This window comes from Ipomoea nil, unplaced genomic scaffold (assembly GCF_001879475.1).
Source record: "Ipomoea nil cultivar Tokyo-kokei standard unplaced genomic scaffold, Asagao_1.1 scaffold3056, whole genome shotgun sequence".
In the NCBI taxonomy this organism is placed as follows: domain Eukaryota; kingdom Viridiplantae; phylum Streptophyta; class Magnoliopsida; order Solanales; family Convolvulaceae; genus Ipomoea; species Ipomoea nil.
In genome coordinates this window covers 1,782,233-1,804,283 of record NW_017619484.1, presented here as the reverse complement: position 1 = coordinate 1,804,283, position 22,051 = coordinate 1,782,233, and the positions used below count along the sequence as shown (strand labels likewise).

Genomic DNA, 22,051 nt, shown 5'->3' with positions numbered 1-22,051 from the left:
ATGGCAAATTATGCCTTGGAAACGTGTTCACCGAGAATGGTGAACACAAGGCCAAACAACGTCGTTTTTAGGTAAAAAAAAAAAAAAAAAAATTCGCGGATGTGGACTTAACGGCGCGCGTTGATCAAATTATGAATTTTCTTTTATGAGATTATGAATTTTCATAAAATTCATAATCTCATAACAGAAAATTCATAATCGCATAACAGAAAATTCATAATCTCATAACAGAAAATTCATAATCTCATAACTGAAAATTCATAATCTTATAACAGAAAATTCATAATCTCATGGTTCCAAAGTGAATGTGTAGGCATGGTTCCAAAGTGAATGTGCAGGCATGGATTCATAATTTATAAATGTCCGTAATTTCGGACGGGAATGTGTAGGCATGGTTCCAAAATGAATGTGCAGGCATGAATTCATAATTTATGAATGTCCGAAATCATTGTTCACCTCAAATTAAAGTGAAACCGTAAAATGTGAAAATGAAAAAGAAAAGTCACGCAATTAATTAAGAAAAAAAAAAAAAAAGATAACAGTGTACTAACACCGTTGGAACCGTGTTCACCATGAATGGTGAACACGGTTCCATGGCATAACGCTCGCTTAATAATACACTTAAATCTTACAAGACATAAAAATTGTATTAGAGCATCCACAATGGTTGGGGAGAATTGAGGGAGAATGTAAGAGTGATTAGGAAAGAGAAGGTGGGAAGGGGAGGAAAAAAAAAAAAAACCAAAACCAAAAAACAAAAATAAAAAAAATAAAAAAAATAAAATAAAAAGTAAAGTATGTCAGGCGCGCCGCGAACGGCGCGCCTGACGCGCAGCCGGGCGCGTGCACTGCACGCGCCCGGCTGTGGGCATGCTGTGCGCCACGAGCTCACTTTTTTCTTTTTTTTCTATTCTCCCCATATTTGCAGGCCCATTCTTTCCACTATTCTTTCTTCTCCACACTAGTTATTCACCCCATTCAAAAAAAAGCATCTGACATTATCTCCACATTCTCCCCTTAGTGTGGATGCTCTTAGAGCATCTACATCAGAGGATAAATGGGGGAGAATTCACTACTTTTGAGGCCAAAATGCCATGGTGGCAGAGAGAGAATCAAGAGAGAGAAGGGGTGGGGAGCATCTGCAAATGTTGGGATATTACTTTGTCCAAGAAAAAAAATTAATGATGGAGGAAAGAGAACCAATAGAGAAATGACATGCTTATTTTTTTTTTATTTTTTTTTATAAAATCAATTTTGATTTTTTTTTCTCTCCCATCCCACATTATTCTCTTTCCTACTCACTCTTACATTCTCCCCCTAATATCTCCAACTGATATGGATGCTCTTAGTGAGGCTGCCAGCTTTTGAGAGGTCCAAGACCACCACCCACTATTGACCAATCACTATCCATGCATTTTTCCTTGATTTTGTAAAGAGCGCACAACACTCCACCGCCCACACATCCACTTATTTTTTCTTGACATTGCAAAGCATGCACAACACTCCACCGTCTGCTGTTTGCCAGAGGCCCCCTGCGCCAACCTGCGCTTCGCATTGTTGCAAGAAAGGCCACGGCGGCTTCGTCTCTACGCTTATCCGCTGTACCACAGCGCGACCAAAACTGGAATTTAGCCGAAGGGCCGCAACTTCCCGAGCGGACGGTGGGTGGTTGTGCATGTCGGCGATCTTCGGTTTCTCCGGCGAGCTGAGCACCGGCAGTGGTTGGGTCACTCCAATACCGACGTCACCAGAACCCTCCGGCGAGCGATCTATCGAAGGATGGTGGATGGTGAATCCGTTTACCTTGCGAAACGACAGAGCAGATTGTTAGACTAAAATATCACATGCATCATAAATATGTGATTACAGGATCGACTAACCTCCAGCCATAGCTCTTTACACGGTTGCACGATCCGGACTGCTGCAGAGATAACGAGTATTTTGTCTCTCACTTTACTCAGCTCTCTCTAGATGGTGTATGAGGTATGTAATGTGAGCAGTGAGAGGACTAGTGACCTTATATAACCACTGGCCATCATTGTGGTTGATTGTCTTTAGGTCTCCTAAACCCTAACCAGACTCCTAATCATAATGGTAGTCTAGCTATTAGGTTATTAGTGTTGCACCACATATCAAATACTGAATATTATCATAACTTATCCTAATGTTATAATAATAGTAACGGATAAACGTTACATTCTCCCACTTGGTGCAAGCACTAGCACTCAATAACAGAAAACACCAACCATAATGATATGTTCTCATTAGCACGAGTAGTATCCATTATGATCAAATGCAAACTGTCATTGGGCACTTAATTAGGAAACAAAACCCAACGAAATAAACCTTATGTTTATTCCAAGTCCCTGAAGTACATTTTCTCATCAATATAAAGTAAATGAAGGTGTACACACTTAATTGAGAAAATGTCTGAATGCCAAAGAATTTTAAACTGAATGTATATACAAATTCCATAGTGGGAAAAAGTCCCATTTTCTGAACCAGATCCTTGAATTTAACTGAAGGCATGCATTTAGTCAAGGGATCTGCTGACACCAACTCAGTATGAATGTGTTCAAAGAATACAACTTTATTTTTTACACGATTCCTAATTGCTAAGAACTTGATGTCGATGTACTTAATCCGACTCCCACTTTTGTGGTCTTAGCTAGGAAGACTGCAGCTGAGTTGTCACAGTAAACTTTCAATGGCTTAGATATGGAATCCATAATTCTAAGCCCAGAGATAAAATTCTTTTGCCAAACACCCTATGAAGTTGCCTCGAAACTGGAAACGAACTTGGCTTCTATGGTAGAAGTAGCTATTAAGGACTGTTTAACACTTCTCCATGAGATAGCCCCACTGCCATAATAAAGACGCACCCTAAAGTTGATTTTTGAGAATCAACACAGCCAGCAAAGTCCGCGTCTGAATAACCGACAAGATCTAAATTGTCCGTCTGCCTAAACCCAAGCTTGTAACATTTGGTTCATCTTAGATACCTTAGAACTCTCTTTACAGCTCTCCAAAAGTCTAACCCTTAGCTATGGGAGCAACATTAGATGAACAATTTTGCACATGAAATCTCTCTAAAACTTTGTTTATATAGGTTTCTTGAGATAAACCCAGTATACCCCGAGACCTATCTCTCTGAATTTTAATGCCAATAACATAAGAGGCATCACCCATATCCTTCATATCAAAGTTCTTAGAAAGAAATTGTTTCACATCACGAAGCATCCCCTTATCATTGGTGGCAAGTAAGATGTCATCCACATATAAAACAAGAAAGCAAATTTTACTCCCACTCACCTTTTGGTATATACAGTTATCTGAGGGATTTTCAACAAAACCAAATGAAGAAATTACCCCATCGAATTTGATGTACCATTGACGGGAGGCTTGTTTTAAACCGTATATGGATTTCTTAAGCTTACATACTAAATGCTCACCACCCCTAGAAGAGAAACCTTCAGGTTGTTTCATATAAACCTCCTCTTCTAGATCACCATTTAGGAAAGCGGTTTTCACATCCATTTGTTGCAACTCAAGATTAAAATGTGCAACTAATGCCAGAATGACCCGAAGTGAATCTTTCTTTGATACAGGAGAAAAAGTCTCCTTGTGATCGATTCCTTCTTTTTGAGTAAATCCCTTGGCAACAAGCCGGGCCTTGTATCTCTCAATGTTGCCTAATGAGTTTCTTTTAGTCTTAAAAACCCATTTACAGCCAATGGCCTTGGCCCCATTAGGCAACTCAACAAGATCCCAAACTCCATTGTCCTTCATGGAATTCATTTCATCCTTCATGGCTTCTAACCATAAGTCAGACTGTGCACAATTTGTGGCTTGAGAGAATGTTTCAGGATCATTTTCAGCCCCTATGTCAGATTCTTGTAGATACGAAACATAATAACTAGGAACTGCTGATCGCCTTATCCGAGTAGACCGTCTTAAGGTTGGACCCTCATCACCTTGTACAGGCTGCGGGGCAACTACCTCTTCAGGAACTGGTGGCAGTTCTTGAATCGGTTCAGTCTGCATCGGCTCAGAATCTTGCTGTATATCCTGAGTTGGTTCAACCATTGGTTCGAAATCTAGTTCAGGCGGTTGCTGCAAGTCCTGAACTGGTTCTTCCAAAGGCTGATCCTCAACAGTTTGTGCATATCCAATAAAGAAAGCACTAATCGTCCTTGGATCAAGTTTCTTCTCGTGTGGGTTATATATCCTCACCTCAGACGGACATCCCCAAACACGCATATGTTGCAAACTCGGTTTCCAACCTTTGAATAACTCAAACGGTGTCTTAGGGACAGCCTTGGTTGGAACACGGTTTAATATATACGTTGCCGTCTTAAGCGCTTCATCCCACAACGACTTAGGAAGCTTAGAGTTGCTAAGCATACTCCGCACCATATCCAGAAGGGTCCGATTTCTTCTTTCAGCTACACCATTTTGGTCCGGAGAACCAGACATGGTGTATTGGGCAACAATCCCATGCTCTTGAAGAAACTTAGCAAATAGACCAGGTGCTTGCCCATTCTCATTGTATCTACCATAGTATTCACCACCCCTATCAGACCTAACTATGTGTATTTTCATGTTACATTGGTTTTCAACTTCAGCTTTAAATGATTTAAAGGCATCCAATGCTTCATGTTTATGATGAAGTAAATACACATAGGAAAATCTTGAGAAGTCATCAATAAAGGTGATGAAATATTTCTGACCAGGTATTGTCATATCAGGACAACATATGTCAGTATGAATAATTTCCAACAACGTTGAACTCCATTGGCACCTTTCCTTTGACTTGTTTGTCTGCTTACCCTTAATGCAGTCAACGCAAGTCTCAAAGTCAGTATAGTCTAGAGTAGAAAGTACTCCATCATTTACCAACCTTTTAATACGCTCAAGGGAGATATGACCTAATCTCCGATGCCACAACATTGAGGAATTGTCGTTAATACTACACCGTTTGGTGCCGTTTTGAACATGTAAAGAATTGTAAACTGAATCATTCTTTAATTTAAGACGGAAAAGACCATTAGACAATGTACCAGTACCAACACAAGTAGAATAACGAAATAACTTGATATTATTGGTATTAAACTCAAAAGAATATCCGAAGGGTACAAGTCTAGATACTGAAACTAAGTTCCTAGAAAAACTAGGAACATAAAATGTCTTTTCTAACGTCATTACAAAATCATTGTCCAAAACTAAATTGCAAACTTCGACAGCTTCAGCTTCGACTGGTGACGCAATCTTGTTTCCAGAGAAGATGCTACACTCAGTTCCCGTTGGCTGTCTCAATTTTGTCAAATCCTGCAAAGAGTTTGCAATGTGGATTGTTGAACCAGAGTCAACCCACCAAGAATTAGTATTAACTTCTGACATATTAGATTCGAACCCAAGCTTAGCCACAAGCCTTTGTTCCTCCATTGCACACATGGTTATCAACTCATTGATAGACCAGTCCTCTTTATGTGTGATGTAGGAAATCTTAAAAGGATTGTACTCCTGAGGGAGGGTATCAAGTGCAAAAAGCACCAAATAATCATCTGGTAGAATGATTTCCAACTCCTTTAATTGAGCCGCAATATCCCTGAGTTGCATAATGTGATCACGCGTTCCCTTGACAGTGGAAAGACGCATATTGATAAACTTCATTATCAGGGTACTTGCCAGAGATTTGTTCGCGTCAACAAATTGATCATCGATGGCCTTGAGTAATGGCTCAATGTCCTCAATATCATCGACGGGACCACGAATCTCTCTGGCAATTTTAGACTTAATGAGGAATACGCCTAAGCGATTGGCTGTTGCCCATCGCTCGTATAGCGTTTTTTGTTCCTCAGTGCTTTGCGCAGTAAGCTCAGCAGGCTTCTTATTGCGAAGAGCATAATCAAACCCCAATATTCCTAAATTCAATAGAACAGCGTCTTTCCACTCTTTGTGATTGTCATAATTAAGGATAGGAATATCAATTGTTATTGATTGAGTGATTGGAAGAGTGACTGTAAAAGAAAAATTGAAAGCTTGGTTAGAATATTTTCGAGGCACAAAATTAGAGAGAGATACTGAAGTACACAATATTACCAATGTAAAATTATGCAAAAGATAAATTCGGATGCCATAAAAATTGCCTGTGGGCTAAATTTTTACGCATAATGAATTTACCAAAACTGAATGGTGGAAACGAAATGGGTGCGATTTTAATTTTTCCACCCTTAATGACAAAACTACCAAAACTATATGCCGATACATAATCCCTGTGGGCAAATTATGATCATAGTATGGTATTTCATCCTAATTAACCCTACAAATATAACAAAATTGCCTGTGGGCTAAAATTTTTGCCATATCACGCAGAGTGAATTACAATATTCTTGCATTAACTTTATGTGAGTAAAACTTAATATGTAATTTTGGAAAAATTAAAGATGCTGTGGCTACTCTTTAATTAACCAAAGAACATAATCACATTAGCAAGAAAGCCTAATAAACAAACAGATTAAACCAAAATATGATAGACAATCCTTAGGTATACTCCCAGGAAAGTTGGTCGAGACGAAGCTCGGTTAAAAACCAACTCCTTAGACAGAGTAGTGTCGCAAGGGGACTAGTAGCAACAAGGCTTTTAAGCCAGGGCCATAGAACTAGTATTCCTCCCCAAGAAACTTCCCTAATTCATGTGTTCTCATTTTTGAAGTAAAATCGTTTGAGAGATCTAAAGAGTAGTTTCACCTATGGATAAGGCTTTGAATAGGTTAAAACTACGAATTGTTTATGTACTTAATGTGCTTTAGGAACTTTATAAAACACGAGTGGAGTAATAACCGAAGGTTGAGTAATAATATGCATAATCTAACCTGAAAGGCACTAATTCACCTAAAAGGCACTAATTCAGGCATAGCATATAATTCAGACCTAAAAGGCTCTAAATTTTTCTTAATGAACATGCTTTTCTACAGGCATAATTATAACAGTCAAATAATTATTGCAATAAAGAGATAAATAGCATGCTCAGATTATGCATATTACTCACAAATACTCCACAATTAAATTGCAACACTTAATACAATTTAAACTGAAAAACATTATTAAATTAAAATTCAACTGAAAAATTAAAAATTGAATAATTATTCAAAGTTGAATAATAATTTAATAATGGACTTAATAAAAAAAAAACAATTGGATAATTTAATTAGAAGAAGTCCAGATATGATGATGATGTTAATCTGAATGAATTGATGTAGTCCAAATATCAATTCAGATTTGATCCAGAACCAAAACAGGCCCAGTAAAAAATAATAATATTATTATTATTATTATTATTTTTTTTAAAAAAATGAGCCCAGGTCTGGCCCAAATGGCCAGACCTGGCCCAATTAACTTAAGCCAAACATTCATCATCCATCTTCTTCATCTGAATAATCGCAAGTCAGCACCGGAATTCGAAAAACAAGAAGCAATTTCCGGCGAAGCAGCGAAAAGGCCAAAAATTAATTATCCAATTTCAATTTTTTTTTTTAATTTCTTAATGCGGAATAAACCAAATTTCCAGCAGCCCAGACAATTTAATTGCGAACCAAAGAATATTCACCATGTGTAATTTAATTATACAAATATGTATACAACATATGCAAATATTATATGCAATTAAACAAAAAAAAACTAGGTAGAGATTATTTACGGCGACTGATACCAACTGTTAGACTAAAATATCACATGCATCATAAATATGTGATTACAGGATCGACTAACCTCCAGCCATAGCTCTTTACACGGTTGCACGATCCGGACTGCTGCAGAGATAACGAGTATTTTGTCTCTCACTTTACTCAGCTCTCTCTAGATGGTGTATGAGGTATGTAATGTGAGCAGTGAGAGGACTAGTGACCTTATATAACCACTGGCCATCATTGTGGTTGATTGTCTTTAGGTCTCCTAAACCCTAACCAGACTCCTAATCATAATGGTAGTCTAGCTATTAGGTTATTAGTGTTGCACCACATATCAAATACTGAATATTATCATAACTTATCCTAATGTTATAATAATAGTAACGGATAAACGTTACACAGATTCCTCCGGCGAGTAACGTGGATGGCGATGGCGGACGTCATGCATGGCACTTCCAGAAGTGGCGGTGAAGATGACGATGTAGGTGATCGTGATGATGAGCGGTTAATACTGGAATAGCAAACATTGACATCACCGATTTTCCCATCCACACAATCTGGAAACAGAAATATCAAATAGAAGATCTATTAGATCGTCCAAATGGCAAAAAAAAATAGAGAGGAAAAGCAAGAAAGCAGTGCGGCAGAGTGGTTGGGGGTTGATCTGGCAATCGAGCTTCTGGGTTCAAACCCCATTCTAGCATCTTCAGTGTCTTCTTGCCGTTCTCCAGAATTTCGCCATTGAATTTTCTTTGATTGCCGGAACGTAGCCTTTTGCCACGGTACCCGCAGACGGCGCCATTTGATAGTACTAATTCCTCCGTATAGAAGGGTGTATGTACTGGATGAATATGTATATGTATATGAATGTATAAACAATAAGGAACAACACAAGAAATAGCTCAAACTCCTCTTTTATTCATGTGTTCTTGTAATTGGATCTAGAGAGAAGGAAGAGATAAAGAGATTAGAGAGAGAGGGCCGAGAGATGGCCAAAATGGCCTCCCTTGCCACAAAGGGCTTTAGGCCCTTTTATAGGCCTAAGGTGGCGGGTTGGACCCATCTCGGGTTTGACCCGTCACCTTTGATCCCGACCCGCAGGCCAAGACCCGACGGTAAGTGATGGCACGGACTCGGGGTATATAACTTATCAATATCGCAGATTATCATGTGAAAGTATTGAACAAAATATTAATATTTATTATATTTGTATAAAACACTTGGTAAATAAATACATATAACATATTTTGTATTATAACTTTGATATTTAATTACAAGATAATGTAAAAAGAAGACAATGGACAATGTAATGAATATAATAAATTATTAAATTTGAAGTAAGGTAGGGAATCTTTGACTTGTAGAAAATAAATATAATATAACTAATGAAGTTATATCTCTTTTTAAATTTTTTATAATGAATAATTTTTTAAAATAAAGGCATTATAGACATCTAATTCTAAATTAATTAAATGCACATGTATTAATTAAATGCAAATGTATTATTTTTTTGTTGTAGCTACTAATTTATTTAATTTAATAAGATTAATAAAGTGGCGTACATGCTTTTCATCCACAATAATGAAATCATTGATTTTTTAAATTTCTATTCGTTGTTGAGACAAATTGTTTTTAGAGTTTGTTAATAACAATTGCTACAATTGATGTCAATTCATAATAACTAATTCAAAATATTATGGTCACAATAGATATTATTATAATGATATAGTAAAAATTAAATTAACTTACAAATTTCTTTAGAAGTTTTCATGCATTGATAATATTCTGATGTGTAAACTTATTCAATTGGGGCCAGTGTGATGTCAATATTGTCAATTATTTAAAAAGTGGTCGTACCGTTTTAGAGTCCAGGTGTAATTGTATTTATGATCAATAATTTTGTAGTTAGGTCGCGCAGGTCTGACAATGATGTAAAAACAATTTTGTCCGATAAAAAAAATAATATAATATTTATAAAGTAATTTACAATTGTACCATTATACAAATACATACATACAAAAAATATTAATACCATAATGACCTAAATCATTCCAATAATGCAAAAGCATAATTAAAATATTAAGTTTTGTTCTAAATACTCAAAAGAAGATTAATTAAAAAAAAAACTTAACCTATTTTTTTATATATATAAAATCAAATAGTTTTTAAAGTTCCTGATTTATAATCTTTGATACTCAACTTTGAACGCTATGTATTTAGTCGGGTTAATTATTTGACCAAAGTTTATGTTAAATTATATATATATATATATATATATATATATATATATATATATATATATATATATATATATATATATATATATATATATATATAGGGACGCACTCAGGTGCGAATAAGTGCCCAGGAAGGAAATGCGAACGAATCAGCGCGCGACACGTGTCCCGACTAAATAGGAATGGATTCTGTTCGTCCACGTGTCCAGATCTAGTGGATGAGAAACACTGATTTTAAAAAAAAAACGCGGTGGCATTTTCGTAAATAATTGAACATCGAAGTGCAAGTAAAATGTATTACAAGTGCATGTAAAATGTGTTTTAGGTGCAAGTAAAAATTTACACTGAGCATCAATACTTAGTTGCACTTATAGTTCTAAGTAGTTGCACCTATAGTTCTAAGTAGTTGCACACATAGGTATAAGTAGTTGCATCTAGGTGTATGAATGTTTGCGAGTGGTTTTCAGGAGTATTACTACCCGCTGAACTCAGATCAATGAATGTTAACAAGGCAAGATTACATGCACTTATAGGTGAAAGTAGGTGCACCTATAGTTATAAGTAGTTGCACCTATAGTTATAAATAGTTGCATATATAGTTATAAGCACACCCAGGTGCATGAATGGTTGCGGAAAGTGAATGCTAACAAGGCAAAATTACATGCACTTATAGGTGAAAATAGGTGCACTTATAAGAGATTTTACTTGCACTTCGATGTTCAATTATTTACGAAAATGCCACCGCTTTTTTTTTAAGTTATTAGATCTGGACACGTGTCGCGCGCTGATTCGTTCGCATTTCCTTCCTAGGCACTTATTCGCACCTGAGTGCGTCCCTATATATATATATATATATATATATATATATATATATATATATATATATATATATATATGGTAGGGAATGTCCCGACCGACATAAGCTCCACCACGACCGACTTTGCCTTTGTCTTTTTCTTCTGATCTTTGCAGGTAGCAGGTCGGGCTTTTTCATGAAGACCCCGGTCGGGAACGGCCGGAAGTTGCCCGAACGCTGGTGTCGATCACCGAGCGGTAGCCCTTTGACGAGAGAGCTGGCGAAAGGACGCGAAAGGACGCGTGGCGGCTCTTCATGATGACAGACAGGGCACCCGGGAGGGTGACACGTGGTGGCTACGTGGAAGACATGCCGAGCGGCCGGAATCCTGTCCCCGGCACGGCGGCTATAAATACCCACAGTAGCTACAGTGGAGGGGACTTTTGGACGATCGATAGGTTGTTGTTAGAGAATCCCGACCGCAGTCAGTCGGCACTCAGAGCAACCAAGTAGATTGTACTTAGGGCCTTTACCGTGATCAATAAGATATTTACTTGCTTTAATTGGCCTCGGGTTGTTATATATTGCTTACGTATAATTAGCAGTATCATTTTGGCGCCGTCTGTGGGGAACCGCGCAAGAAACCAACGTCTTGACGAGCACCCTATCTCTATATCAACATGTATCCGTGGGCACACAACAACTTTGCCGACGACCAGGCGGATGCGGCGAGCTCCTCCGACCACTATGCTACCCAACAGCAGGGTCAGACGATGGACCTCAACCTCAACCTCTCACCACCGCATCCGTCAAATGCATACCCGGCCACCCAGCAGCCGGTGAACTACATACAACCGGGGTACCCAACACCCGGTCTGCCATACCAGCAGCAGCCGATGATGTATCCCGCCCAGTATCCGTACCCGGTCCCACCTCCGCCGTATGGGTATTGGCCAGGCCAACCGATGTGCTACACTTCCCCGGTTGGTTATCCACCATATACGCCAGCTTATACAGCTCCAGCCGCCGCCCCTCCAGTACAACCGACCGCACAGGTAGAGCCGCAGCGTCAGTCCGCATCTCGGGCTCGACGCTCGGCTCATTCGCGGTTGGGGTCGGGGGGTGCTGATGCGATGGAGGCACCAGCTCAGGCCGTCCAAGCGGAGGACCCTGAAGAAGTTGCCCGGGCGGTAGCTTTTGATCGTCTACGACCGGAGATGCGCCAGCGTTTGGGACCCCAAGACCCGAACCGCGGGCAAGAAGACGTATAGATGTAGGAGGCTAGCCAGGAGGCTTCATCTGGGTACAGCGGGTCGAGATCTCATCGATGGCGACGCGCTCGGGATACAGCCCAAGCCGCTCAAGCCGCCGAGCTCAACGAAACCCGAGGATTACTCTATAACCTCCAGGCGGAAGTTGCGCAGCTCAGGAATGCGTACCCTGCAACACCCCCGGTCAACCAATCGACCCTGCACCAGACGCCTTTCACAGCAGCGGTAATGGCCCAGCCTTACCCGCTTGACTTAAAGGTCTCTGGAGAGAAGAGTTACGACGGACGGGCAGATCCTGAGGCCCACGTGAATGATTTTTTCAGCAACATGATGCTGAAGGGCGTTTCGGACGCCGTGATGTGCAGGGCCTTCTACTCGACCCTCACCGGTCGGGCGGCAGAGTGGTTCCGTACCCTGCAACCGGGGTCGATCGATAAATTTGAGACCCTGGCGATCAAGTTTGTGAGGAAGTTCATCACTTCCAAAGTGGTGAGGAAGTCCTATATGTATCTCGAGAAGGCCAAGCATCTAGAAGGGGAAAGCTTGACCGATTTCCTCATCAAATGGAAAGCAGCGGTCGGGGAGGTCGAGCCTATGGACGATGCGACCGCCACCCACATGCTTCACATATCTCTCCGGGCGGGACATTTGTATCAGGACTTCATCCTACACCCCCCGACCAGTTACGAGGAGGCCCTTCGGAGGGTCACAGACTATGCCAACGCCGGCGAGGCGAATGCGGTAAAGCGCTTGCAGGAGGTCGGCTCTTCGTCCCGTAAACCGGCCGGCCGGGCGGAGCATCGGTCAGGAGATGACAATCCCCGATCCGGCACCAGGCCTGGCGAGTTTACGGCCTTGAACCGATCCGCAGCGGAGGCCATGCAGTACGCCCAGTCCTGCAATCTCATCAAACTCCCCCATCCCGATCGAGACGGCCCTGACAAGAGTAAGCACTGTGCTTACCATCGATGTGCCGGGCATGATACCGAGGAGTGTACCCACTTACGCCAATTGTTGGAAGATTTGCTTAACAGGGGAAAATTGGACAAGTGTGTGGGGAAGAGAGAGGACAACAAGAGGAACACCGAGCGGAGGGATCATAGACGTTCCCATCACCGCTCTGATCGATCTGGGCAAGACAGAAGGGACGATCGACGGGATGATCGTCATGATGACCGACGAGACCCCGACCCTCCGTCTGGTAGCCGCCCGTCCGGAAAGCCTACCATCCACGTCATTTTTGGTGGACTGGAGGATGCTTCCCGACCGCGGGCTAATTGCCCGGTCGCTGTAGTGGATTCCCGGGGAACCGGGAAGAGGCAGAAGATGGAACCCATAACCTTCACCCTCGAGGACCAACCTACCAGCAGCGACCACGGCATGGAGGCGCTCGTGGTCACGATTGACGTTAAGGGGACAGACGTCCAGAGGGTTATGGTTGACACGGGCAGCAGTGTGAACGTCCTATACTTGGACGTGTTTGAGAAGCTTGGCCTCGACAGGAAGGAGCTGACTCCGGTCGGTGTACCACTGTCAGGATTTACCGGGGCTCTTATTTACCCCGAGGGAAAAATAACGCTCCCGGTCGAGATCGGCACACCTCCAAAGTCGATCCAAACGGAGCTAGAATTTGTTGTGGTCAACCTCCATTGCGTCCACAACATTATCTTGGGCCGACCCGCCATTATGAAGATCGGTGAGATAATTTCTATGCCCCACCTGTGCATGAAATTCCCCACCCCTAATGGGGTCGGCGTGGTCCGTGGCGATGTCCAATCCGCCCGGAAGTGTTACACCCGAGCGGTCAATAGACGTGACTCCGGTCCATCTTCCCGGGTGAACACCATAGCCAAAGAGGAGGCTAAGGATCGGAAGGAACAGCCTGAGCCTTCCGAAGAAATTGAAGAAGTTCCCTTGTCCGAGGACCGCCCGGACAGGAAGATAAAGATTGGTCGAGCCCTCACCCCCGAGATCCGAGCGGAAGTTCTGGCCGTGCTCCGGGAGTATGCTGATATCTTCGCATGGGGGCCCGAAGATATGCCCGGGATTGATCGTTCGGTCATCTGTCATAAGCTAGCCGTCGATCCCGCAGCAAAGCCGGTCGTGCAGAAGACACGCCACCTTTCCTCCGATCGCCGCGAGTTTGTTAGAGAAGAAGTCAAAAAGATGGCGGCGGCGATCGAGCACATCCGTCCGGTGGTCTATCCCGAGTGGGTGGAAAATATCGTTCTTGTTCCTAAGCCCCCAGCATGGAGGATGTGCATCGACTTCACGGACCTCAACAAAGCCTGTCCGCTCGACCCGTATCCTCTACCGAGCATTCACCAGATGGTCGACGAGACGGCCGGGGCCGAGTTAATGAGCTTCATGGATGCCTTTAAGGGGTACCATCAGATCATGATGCACCATGAAGACGAGAGCAAGACAGCCTTCGTGACCCCGGATGGGCTGTATTGTTACCGAGTGATGCCGTTCGGCCTCCGGAACGCAGGAGCGACCTACCAGAGGATGGTCAACATGCTCTTTGCCGATCTACTGGGCCGAACGATGGAAGCTTACATCGATGACATGCTGGTCAAGAGTCGGAACCGATCCGACCACACTCGGGACCTCCGGGAGTGCTTCCAGATCATGAGGAAGTACCAGTTGCGGCTGAACCCGACCAAGTGCACGTTCGCGGTTCAGACCGGCAAGTTCCTCGGCTATATGATGACCAAGAGAGGAATCGAGCCTAACCCGGCCAAAGTAAAAGCGATTCTGGACATGCAGCCACCTTCCACCGTTCGGGAGGTCCAGCAATTGACCGGTCGGTTGGCAGCCCTCAGCCGGTTCCTCTCCAAGCTAGCCGAGCGCGCTTTACCTTTCTTCAAGGTATTGCGGAAGGTTAATGGATTCGTCTGGGACGAAGAATGCCGAGCGGCTTTTGATGAGCTGAAGGAATATCTCATGTCACCGATCGTGCTCTCAAAGCCTGAGCTCGGAGAAGAGCTAGACGTGTACCTCGCTGTGTCCGATCGCGCAGTAAGCGCAGTGTTGTGCCGAACCGATCCGGAAGGGGTCCAGCGACCGGTGTACTATGTAAGCCACGCGCTACATGGTCCCGAGCTCCGGTATTCCCGGCTAGAGAAGGTCGTCTACGCCTTATACATTGCCGCGAAGAAGTTGGCTCCCTACTTCAAAGGTCGAGCAATTCGCGTGTTGACCGATCAGCCGATCGGGCCAGTCCTCCGAACTGCTTCATCATCAGGTCGCCTAGTCAAATGGGCGTTAATGTTGACCCAGTACGCGATCGAATACCGACCAAGACCGGCTATTAAAGGTCAAGCTCTTGCGGACTTCTTGGTTGAGTGTACCGCCCGGGATACCCGGCCTCCTGAGGTTGCGGATCCCGAGGCTGAGTGGTGGTCGCTGGCTACAGATGGGTCAAGTAGCAAGAAAGGGGCAGGAGGAGGAGTGGTGGTCACGAGCCCGGAAGGATTCAAGGTCTATTTTGCTCTCATGTACCAGTTCCACCCGACCAACAACGAAGCCGAGTACGAAGCGTTCGTTAACGGCTTACAGTGCGCTCGGGACTTGGGGGCTGAGTACATCCGAGCTCAGACAGATTCCGCGCTCGTGGTCGGGCAAGTTCTCGGAGATTATGAAGTCAATGGTGAGCGTTTGTAGTTATACCGAGACCTTGCCATGGAGAAGCTCGCTCAGTTCCGGGGATATACCGTCCGGCACATACCCCGATTGGATAACGCCGATGCAGATATCTTATCCAAATTAGCTCAAGACGCCCCGGAACATATGTCGAAGATAGCTCGGATCTTGGTGATCCCGAGACACAGTATTCACCGTCTACCGGTCAATCCCATCCAACCGGTAGATGACAATTGGATCACCGATCTGAAGGAGTACCTCGAGCACGGTCGCCTCCCAGACGACCCACAGCGTGCTCGGAAGGCCAAGCTTAGAGCCCCAAGGTTCCAAGTCTTGGACGGTCGCCTATATCGGCGATCGTATGGAGGCCCGCTTATGCGTTGCTTGACCGCATTTGAGGCCGATTTAGTTATGAAGGAACTGCACTCGGGAATTTGCTCTTCACATCAAGGAGGCCGATCCCTGGCCCGTCGTATCATGCTGATCGGGTACTATTGGCCGTCCCTCCAGCTAGACTGTGAAAAGTTAGCTCGGGAATGTGAGACGTGCCAACTGTTTGCCCGGATGCCTGGACGACCGGCAACCTTCTATCAGCCGGTCACGACCGTAATTCATTTCGCTAGGTGGGGAGTAGACATCTTGGGCCCCTTCCCTCAGCTCTCTGGTCGGAGAAAGTTCGTGATCGTCGCCATTGATTACTTCTCCAAGTGGATAGAAGCCGAGCCCTTAGCCACGATTACCTCTCAGCAATGTGCTCGCTTCGTTTGGCGCAATGTGGTTTCCCGCTTTGGTGTGCCCGTGCATCTCATCAGCGACAATGGCCGCCAATTCGTAAGCCAATATTTCCAGAACTTCTTGGCCACGATCGGGACGACTCACGTCCGGTCGTCGGTGGCTTACCCTCAGGGAAACGGTCAAGTGGAGAACGCGAACCGGACGATTTTGGAAGGTCTGAAAAAGAAGCTACACTCGGCTGGTCGTAGTTGGGCCGATGAGTTGCCATATGTCTTATGGACTTATCGGACGACCCCGAGGGAAGCTACTTTGGAAACCCCTTTCGCCCTGGTTTATGGAGCAGAAGCCCGACTCCTGATCGAGGCTTGGATCCCGACCGATCGAGAGAGAACCTACAATGCGGAGGAAAACGAACATGCGATGGCCGTGGATCTCGATGCGGTCGAAGAAAAAAGAGAGCTAGCCGCTCGGCGTATGACCGAGTACCAGAAGCGTGTTAAGAGTTCGAAAGACGTTCGAGTCAACCCTCGTTATTTTCAGGTCGGAGACTACGTTCTACGACGAAGGGAGGCCAGTCAACCTCTAGAGGGCGGAAAGCTAGCTCAGAATTGGGAGGGGCCGTATATCATCAGTGCGATCATACGGCCGGGTACATACCGACTGGAGACGACAACTGGTCGGGTAATCGAGGGGACTTGGAATTCCGAGCACCTCGTTATGTTTAGGCATTAAGCCTCTTTTTTGTAATCTTTGGACGAAGAGGGGGCTTGACCTGCGTGTAGGTCCCGGTCGTCGTTTGTAATTAAATTCCTATGTTTGTAAATATTTACTCAACCGCCTGCGAGCGGGAAGGATTAATGTATATACGATCGGTGATTGCTCGACCGTTGGCATACGGCGGCCCGATCGGTTATTTTCTATACCTTCAGTGCATGCAGATCAATTTATCTTCAAGCTACACCGACCGGGCGAATCTATCGACCGGTCAGATGCGCTCCACATCGGCGGACATTCGAGTCACGCCATTGATCGGGGAAGCCAGGAGCCCTCAGCATATCCCCGATCCGTCCAACTTCTGTCCACTATTGTACCCACTCGTGCCTCGAGGGCACAATAGTGTGGGGGCTGGGATAAATGAAGTGTTGATAGGCCCATATCGCTCGATATATCCTGACCGTGGGGCTAACTTCTTTTCGGAGAATTCGTCAAGACCTGGAGACCGGGTAAACTTGGTCGGGTAGATCAATATTATGACGAATCTACTTTCAAAAAATCGTCAAGGCCGGGAGATCGGGTAAACTCGGTCGGGTTGGCCAATTTTACGACGAAACATCAGATGTGCGACCAAACATCAGATGTGCGACCAAGCCATAAGGCCCTAAGGTCGGGCGTTAGCAGGGTCGAGTATTGCAAGACCGGGCCTGAAGGCCGGGCGGTCGAGCGATTGAGATCAGTGTGTGCTCGAAGACGAAAGGGATAAGTTGGACAAAAAATTTTTTTTTTATTAATCAGCAAAAATGCCCGGTACAAATTCGGGACCGGGCTCCCGATCGATGTCCCTTTACAAAAAAACAGAAGAAGCTTATCCCTACTTCTTCGTTTCCTGAGCTCCAGCAGCTCCCCGAGCTCCAGCAGCTTCCTTCTCGCTCGCGGCGGCTGCAGAAGACCCGCCTTGCTCGGCCGTTTTCTCTTTTGGGCTGAAGGGAGAAGGACCGGGATCGGCCAAGTCCGGGGGCAGCGTCGAGAGAACCAGCTGAAGGTCCTCCCCCTCGAGAGCTTGCTCCATCCGGGTACGAGCCCGCTCAAGCATCTTCCGCTGCCCGGCCTTGAAGGCCCACCGCCCAAACGAGAGGATCAGATCCTCCCCGACCTTTGTTCCTCGGGCTGCTGTGAGGAAGGCTGAGCCCGAGTCGCTGTCTTTGAAGACCGCTTGCGCCAACTCGATCGGGTTACCGAGCTGAGCCTTCAGCTGTTTGGCCTCCTCGATTGCCCGATGGGCCACCTTCTCCGCCAGGGCCCGGTCCTCGTCGCCCTTTTTTAAGGCCTTTTGGGCCTTCTCGAGCTCGGCTTGGAGCTCTTTAACCTCCAGAAGGCGACGGGCGGCCGTCTTCTTGTGGTGGTCGGCCTCCTCGGCCAGCATGGCCCGGCCCTGTAGTAGTTGGGCCGCTCGGGAGATCTGCAAAGGCAAAACGGTCGGGGTTAGCCCGGTCGAAGGCACTTGCACAAAAGATGGATAGCTAAAGGAGGCTTACCTCGGCCAGATCATAGCCGATCCTCTCGGCCACCTGTGTGGGGGTCATCTTCCCCAGATCTTCTTTGGCCCGCCCCGCATTGCCAATCCGGGCCAATATGGACGAAGCGTCCCTTTCTCGCCCGACCGAAGGGCTCGGACTGCGTTGTTCACGGCGGCGTTTCATGCCGCCCACCTCCCTCACGCCCTGCTCGGGCACTTTCTCTTTTCCCCGGGCGACTTCCACCCGGGTGATCAGGACGTCGGAGGGCTCGACGATAAAGCCCTCGCCCGTCGTCACGGTCGAGGTGCTTAGTGGTCGGGCCGAGGGAATCTCCTTTTCCCCGGCGGGCTTCGCCTTCGCCTTTTTCTTGCCACCAAGGGAGATCTTGGCGGGCGGGGGAAGGGGGGCCTCTTCATCACCGAATTCTGCCATAGCTGCAAACAGAGAAATCAAGTTAGTGCGATCGAGGCATAAAGTTAAGTCGGGAGGGTTAGCTCGAGTTAAAACCTTTCTTCGTTCGCCTCGACGGTTTGGCGACCGTCACGCCCATCGGCACGGGCAAATATTTCTCCTGTAGCTCGTATGTGGGGGGCGGGAGTTTAGCCGCCTCGAGACTCTCAGCCGTTCGGAAGATTGTATACTCGTGCAGCTCGCTCGAGATCCGACTGACCGTCTCCCTGAGCGCTTGCGTCTCGTCCGGCACCACTTGTTTCCGAAAGTGGGTGCTCCAAGCGCGGTCAACCGGGAGAATCCAGGGGTCGTATTTGAGGGAGAAAATCCTATTCTTCCACCCCCTGTTGTTCCCGGGCAGGCCTCTTATTGCGCACATGTCGGCTCGGGACTGTAGCATCAAGAACCCGCCCCCGTAGCTGCCCGGGAGAGCTTTGACTTGGTAGATGAAGTTGAACAGCTCCATCGTACAGGCGGCTTCATGCCGAGCGCATATCTGCGGAAAGCAGGCGATGATCCGGTGCGCGTTGGGGCAAATCTGGGCCGGGACGACCCGGTAGTAGGCCAAGAAAGCGTTCAGGAGGGGGGTGAAGGGAATGGCGATCGGGGCCATCAGGGAGTCGTAATGCATCCCGATCCATTTGCCCCGATGCCGATCGATGACATTCCCTAGCTTCCGGCTCGTGTCAAATTCCACCCGACCTACGAGCCTTTCGGCAATCCTAGCCGCCTCGCCTTTGGTTAATCGGCTCATTTGTTGTTCGACATTCTCGATGTTCAAGAATTCGAACTCTGTTGCGGCTGGTGCGCTTGGCCCAGCTATGTCTTCCTCGGCCGGCTCGGGAGCAGGTTCCGGGTGGTCCCCAACCACCCGGATGGGCGTTTCCCTAACGCCTTCGGTCGGAGATCCTTGTCTCCCCGACGTGGTTCCTTCTTCTTCTTCTTCGCCGGAGCTCCCCGATCCGCTTGAGCTAGAGCTCGACGACCCGGATGAGCTGGACGACGTGTCTTGTGCGGCGGCCTGCTCGGGGGCTGGCGCCGGTCGGTAGATAGCTTCGGGGGAGTAGGACATGATGTCCACCTCCTCGTCGCTGAGATGCTCGACCTCTTCGTCGTAATCCGCGATCGAGGCATTCTGACTGTCAGAGTCCGTCATTTCGATCTACCTAAAGGTCGGTCGGGGTTAGTAGAGGACTTAGAATGTCCGGGACAGTTAGCTGACCTAGAAGTTCTACCTAAAATGGAAGCATAAAGAAGAGAGAAGGGTTGAGAACTTACCGAATGAGGGAACTTCGCGGATGAGAGCTTGAAAGTCTTTGCTCGACTGCCTTGCAAAGGTGCTCTGCTCGGGACTCTCTGAGGGTACCGATTGAAGCAAAAGAGTGAGGAAAGTTCAAATGAGGGCCTCAAGGGCCTATTTATAGGAGGGCATTTAGGCGGGAAAAGAGCCCACTTGCGTGACACGACTGGCGCTAACTCCGAGGCGACGGTTGCAGTCGCAGAGGCCGGCAGTGGCCGACACGTGGCGAGGAAGGGAATGACAGCTGGCAGGTCGGCTTGGTGGCTGACGGTTCGGCTTCTTCATCCCGTCCCGTTTTTTCCCGAGGGATCAAAAAGACCCGGGCTGGGGGGCTTTTGGTAGGGAATGTCCCGACCGACATAAGCTCCACCACGACCGACTTTGCCTTTGTCTTTTTCTTCTGATCTTTGCAGGTAGCAGGTCGGGCTTTTTCATGAAGACCCCGGTCGGGAACGGCCGGAAGTTGCCCGAACGCTGGTGTCGATCACCGAGCGGTAGCCCTTTGACGAGAGAGCTGGCGAAAGGACGCGAAAGGACGCGTGGCGGCTCTTCATGATGACAGACAGGGCACCCGGGAGGGTGACACGTGGTGGCTACGTGGAAGACATGCCGAGCGGCCGGAATCCTGTCCCCGGCACGGCGGCTATAAATACCCACAGTAGCTACAGTGGAGGGGACTTTTGGACGATCGATAGGTTGTTGTTAGAGAATCCCGACCGCAGTCAGTCGGCACTCAGAGCAACCAAGTAGATTGTACTTAGGGCCTTTACCGTGATCAATAAGATATTTACTTGCTTTAATTGGCCTCGGGTTGTTATATATTGCTTACGTATAATTAGCAGTATCAATATATATATATATATATATATATATATATATATATATATATATATATATATATATCTAGTTATCTACTATACTAATAAGAGCCCAAGAGAGTTAGGCCTATAATGGGTAGAAAAAATGGCGGTCCGGTCAAATTTTTTAATCAAATGAATGGCTCAGATTGATCAGATTTTAATTTTTTCTTAAGATTTCCTAATTTATCCTTAATGAATATGATTATCCGTTAACTTTTCCATTAAATATTATCTTTTCTGTTAATTTCTGTTAGTTCACCGTTAACTTACTCATTGATTTCAATAAAAAAAAGGTCTTAGGTTCGAATCTCATCCCAATCAAAGTTGGCATAATTAGTATTATATTTTACTCTTATTAAATTAAATAATAATTTAGTAGCTACAACAAAAAATAATACATATGCATTTCTTTAATTTAGAATTATGTCTCTACAATGTCTTTATTCAAAAAAAATATTCATTATCAATAAATTAAATAATAGAAATAATTTCATTAGTTATATTGTCTTTATTTTTCTCCAATATAAAAAATCTTTATATTCAAATTCATCAATTGATAATATTCGCTACATTGTCCCTACAATGTCATTACTAAAAAAAAAATTATTCATTATCAATAAATTAATTAAGAGACATAATTTTATTAGTTATATTGTCTTTATATTTCTCGAAGTAAAAATTCTTTACATTCAAATTTCAAATTCATCAATTGATCGATTATATTCACTACATTGTCTATTATTTTTTTGTGCACTGTTTTTTAATTAAATATCAAAGTTATAATACAAAATAATGCTATATATTTATTGACAAAGTATTTTATTAATACCATGAA

At 45.2% G+C, this 22,051-nt stretch overlaps 1 protein-coding gene across 1 annotated transcript; it reads right to left on the bottom strand.

The window, feature by feature from the left end:
* Positions 1 to 17,960: 17,960 nt before the first annotated feature.
* LOC109164062 (segmentation polarity homeobox protein engrailed-like) lies at positions 17,961 to 20,212 on the bottom strand. The gene is made up of 3 exons (XM_019312816.1): positions 19,951 to 20,212; positions 18,625 to 19,040; positions 17,961 to 18,425 (listed from the first exon to the last, which is right to left on the bottom strand). Exons 1-3 carry the CDS (start codon positions 20,210 to 20,212, stop codon positions 17,961 to 17,963), a joined length of 1,143 nt encoding a protein of 380 aa, XP_019168361.1.
* Positions 20,213 to 22,051: the final 1,839 nt, after the last annotated feature.

Coding starts and splice junctions, on each gene's coding strand:
- LOC109164062 (XM_019312816.1), bottom strand. CDS start 20,212: ATGACGGACTCTGACAGTCAGAATGCCTCGATCGCGGATTACGACGAA. Junction 19,041..19,950: donor ACAAGGATCTCCGACCGAAG/GCGTTAGGGAAA, acceptor CTCTGTTTGCAG/CTATGGCAGAATTCGGTGAT. Junction 18,426..18,624: donor TCGGCTATGATCTGGCCGAG/GTAAGCCTCCTT, acceptor GAGCTCGAGAAG/GCCCAAAAGGCCTTAAAAAA.